Here is a 3,694-nt window from a genome sequence, read left to right on the forward strand (position 1 = left end):
AGCCCAGAAGGAAGTAGTACTAATTTGGGAAATGCATTCCACCCTCATCCTCCCATTCATTCTATTTAAACCCCCACCATCAAAAAAACCCTCCCTGTTCCTTACAGATGCACAAACACAGGGGGAGTTGGCAAATGCACAAGGAATCGGGATACGCTGCCGTCCGCAGCAGCAGACAGGGAGCAAAACGGGAGCGTTCTGTTACAAAAATAAAATTAAAAGGCAATGATAAAGGAAGAGCTCCCTCTAATTTATAAACACACGCACGCAAACCCCACACGCAACCAATAAATTAACCTGGCACACACAACAGCCCCACCCCAATCGCTCCCCATTCCCTACCCACCCGGGACGCCAAGGTAGACCAGCTTGGGAAAGCCACGGCGGGCGGTTGAAACCGCTTAGGTTTGTGCTACACAAAACGGCGCGATAACAGTCTTGTGCGTAGAGAACACAACACTGCCCTGGGAGTTTGGGGGGTGGGGGTTGATTTCTACAAGGTTCTGGATTTGGCAGTCAGCTTGCCGTTTGTGACCACCTTGGGGGGGAATGCACCCTCCTACCCCTTATTGCACGCCCGTCCCCCCCTTTATTTCCCCCCTAGCCCTGAGTGTTGACGGAGGTCACCCGTTGGTGCTCCATCCCAGTCCTCACACCTCCGTCTCCACGCCGGCCAGCTTGGGGGTGAGGATGCGGGGCGTGACGCCGGCGTTGAGGTCCGTTTCGAACTGCAAAAGTTGCCCCATGAAGTTCAGGTTGGGCGAGATGACCGGACGGCGGCTCTTGACGTACTTGTAGGCGTCGCCCATGGTCATCAAGGTGTGCTTCATCAGGTAGGCGATGACGATGGTGGCAGAGCGCGAAACCCCCGCCTGGCAGTGGACGAGGACTCCCTTGCCACTCTGGTGGGCCTCCTCTGGGAAGGAAACAGCAGCGTTAAAGGCGAAGATCCCCAAATATTATTATTACTTTAAGACTTATGGACTTCAACTCCCAGAATTCCCTGGCCAGCATTGTTTTAAAGTGTCAGACTTGCTAGTTTCAGTTGCAGTTGGTAAAGTGACCACTAGGAGGCAGCATGGGACCGTTTTTGCCCTATATAATCCCATACTGCCTCCCGGTGGTCATTCTAAGTAAGGACGTGCACAACAAAGAGCCAGAAACTGGATTGGTTGGCTGGGGAATGCCAGGTTTGGAGACCTCCCCCTACTCTAGGCTAAAACAAAAGTTTCTCTGGCCAGTTGTGTACAATTCGAGGGTGGTCCCAGTCTCGTTTTCCTAGTCAAGGGAACCAGCATCATTTAAAGACATTGTCTGGCACGACCCCATAAATTTTGGGCTCAGTTGTGGTTGTCTGTTGAAGACCACCTATACAAACTGAGCTGCACAGAACTGCGTCACTTGACAATGGAACCTCCAAGTCCTTGTTGCCATAAATCAAGGACTATACATGACCCGCACCCAATCCTTCCTTGAAAAGGAAGAAATACAGGTAGTCCTTGACTTATGACTGCATTTGAGCCCAAAACCTATGTTGCTAAGTGCGACATTGGCTAAATGAACTTAGCATGGGTCTCAAGATGCGTATGATTTGGGAATGACTGGTAGTGCAGAACTTTTGGAGAGTGCAAGAGGATACTAATGGGACGTTAAATATACAATGGACAATTACAAAGGAAATGGCGGTATGAAGTCAAAAGGAACGAGATGGGAGAATTTAGAGAAATAAGAGAAGCAGCGACATATCTCTTATCATATACACCTACTACTCTATTCTACTATTATGTCGCAAATACTGAAAAGGTCTGCGATTGAGCATATCACCCTCACCCCTTTCCTTATCCCCCATAACTCCCTCTATCTCCATCTCCCCTATACAGTGATACCTTGTCTTACAAACTTAATTGGTTCCGGGACGAGGTTCTTAAGGTGAAACGTTTGTAAGATGAAACAATGTTTTCCATAGGAATCAATAGAAAAGCGATTAATGCGCGCAAGCCCAAAATCCACCCCTTTTGATGACTGAAGCGCCCGTTTTTGCGCTGCTGGGATTCCCCTAAGGCTCCCCTCCATGGGAAACCCCACCTCCAGACTTCCGTTGTCAGCGAAGCGCCTGTTTTTGCATTGCTGGGATTCCCCTGAGGCTCCCCTCCATGGGAAACCCCACCTCCGGACTTCCGTTGCCAGTGAAGCGCCTGTTTTTGCATTGCTGGGATTCCCCTGAGGCTCCCCTCCATGGGAAACCCCACCTCCGGACTTCCGTTGCCAGTGAAGCACCTGTTTTTGCATTGCTGGGATTCCCCTGAGGCTCCCCTCCATGGGAAACCCCACCTCCGGACTTCCGTTGTCAGCGAAGCACCTGTTTTTGCGCTGCTGGGATTCCCCTGAGGCTCCCCTCCATGGGAAACCCCACCTCCGGACTTCCGTTGCCAGTGAAGCGCCTGTTTTTGCGCTGCTGGGATTTCCCTACTGGGATTCCCCTGCAGCATCACGAAAACACGGAAGTCTGGAGGTGGGGTTTCCCATGGAGGGGAGCCTCAGGGGAATCCCAGCAGCGCAAAAACGGGTGCTTCGCTGGCAACGGAAGTCCAGAGGCGGGGCATCCCAGCGGCGGCGGTAGGTTTGTAAGGTGAAAATAGTTTGTAAGAAGAAGCAAAAAAATCTTAAACCCCGGGTTTGTATCTCGAAAACTTTGTATGACGAGGCGTTTGTAAGACGAGATACCACTGTATTTCTTTTCTGATTTTTCAAATTTTTTCTCCTTTCCCGGTTCTCTTATAAGGGTGTTTCATTTACCCATTATTATGGACTATGTATATATACTTTATATTTTTTTTAGGAAATGTAATCCTGGTTACAAGACAACCGCTCAACGACATTAATAACTTTCTGTATACCTTAAAACTTTTTGTACTATGATGTCATCAATTTTTTACTGTTTTACATCCCTCTGACCCCATGGACCCCTTTCCTCCTTCCCTCCCTTTTTTTTTTTAAATATGTGAAACTCAATAAACTATTTTTCAAAGAAAAAAGAAGCAGCAGCGACAGAAAGCGCTCAGGCGGTAATCGTCCTAGGCGGGAAGGATGCGACAAAACGGACAATACAAAGTTGGTATCGGTACGTGGTGGATCATATTCAGTTTGAGATCATGGACAAGAGGATGAATTCGGACAACGATTTGCGGGAACTCATGGGACGATGGGACAAGGTAAGAGGATACGTGGTCAATAGAATTCAAGACCAAGCTATAAAGAATAAATTACAATTACAGTACTTTATAACATGTAAATTGATATATTGCTCTTAAGTTAAATTGGTATATAAAAAATATGCCCCCATTTTGGTGGAGGGGTATGAATGTTGTTGGGTGGTGGGCACCTTGAGCATTGAGCACGTTGTTGTTGTTGTTGTTGTTGTTGTTATTATTATTATTATTATTATTATTATTATTATTATTATTTATTAGATTTGTATGCCGCCCCTCTCCGTAGACTCGGGGCGGCTCACAGCAATGATAAAAAACAATATATAATGACAAGTCTAATCGTTAAACTCCAAAATAACAATAATACATTTTAAAAAGTCTAAAAAACAAGGAACCCCAATATATAAAAAACATACATACAGTCATATCATACACAGAAAACTATAGAGGCAGGGGGAGGTGTTTCAGTTCCCCACGCTTGACGG

The 3,694-nt window shown here is 46.9% G+C and overlaps 1 protein-coding gene across 1 annotated transcript in view; it reads right to left on the reverse strand.

Moving 5' to 3' along the window:
• Nucleotides 1-368: 368 nt before the first annotated feature.
• The window catches only part of LOC139175462 (dual specificity protein phosphatase 10-like), a 15,838-nt gene continuing 12,512 nt past the window's right edge, over nt 369-3,694 (reverse strand). The window contains 1 exon segment of the mRNA XM_070766586.1: nt 369-916. Within this exon segment, the coding sequence (XP_070622687.1) occupies nt 651-916 (266 nt within the window). The 3' untranslated portion in view covers nt 369-650.

Source organism: Erythrolamprus reginae, chromosome 13, assembly GCF_031021105.1.
Source record: "Erythrolamprus reginae isolate rEryReg1 chromosome 13, rEryReg1.hap1, whole genome shotgun sequence".
NCBI classification, from domain to species: Eukaryota; Metazoa; Chordata; class Lepidosauria; order Squamata; family Dipsadidae; genus Erythrolamprus; species Erythrolamprus reginae.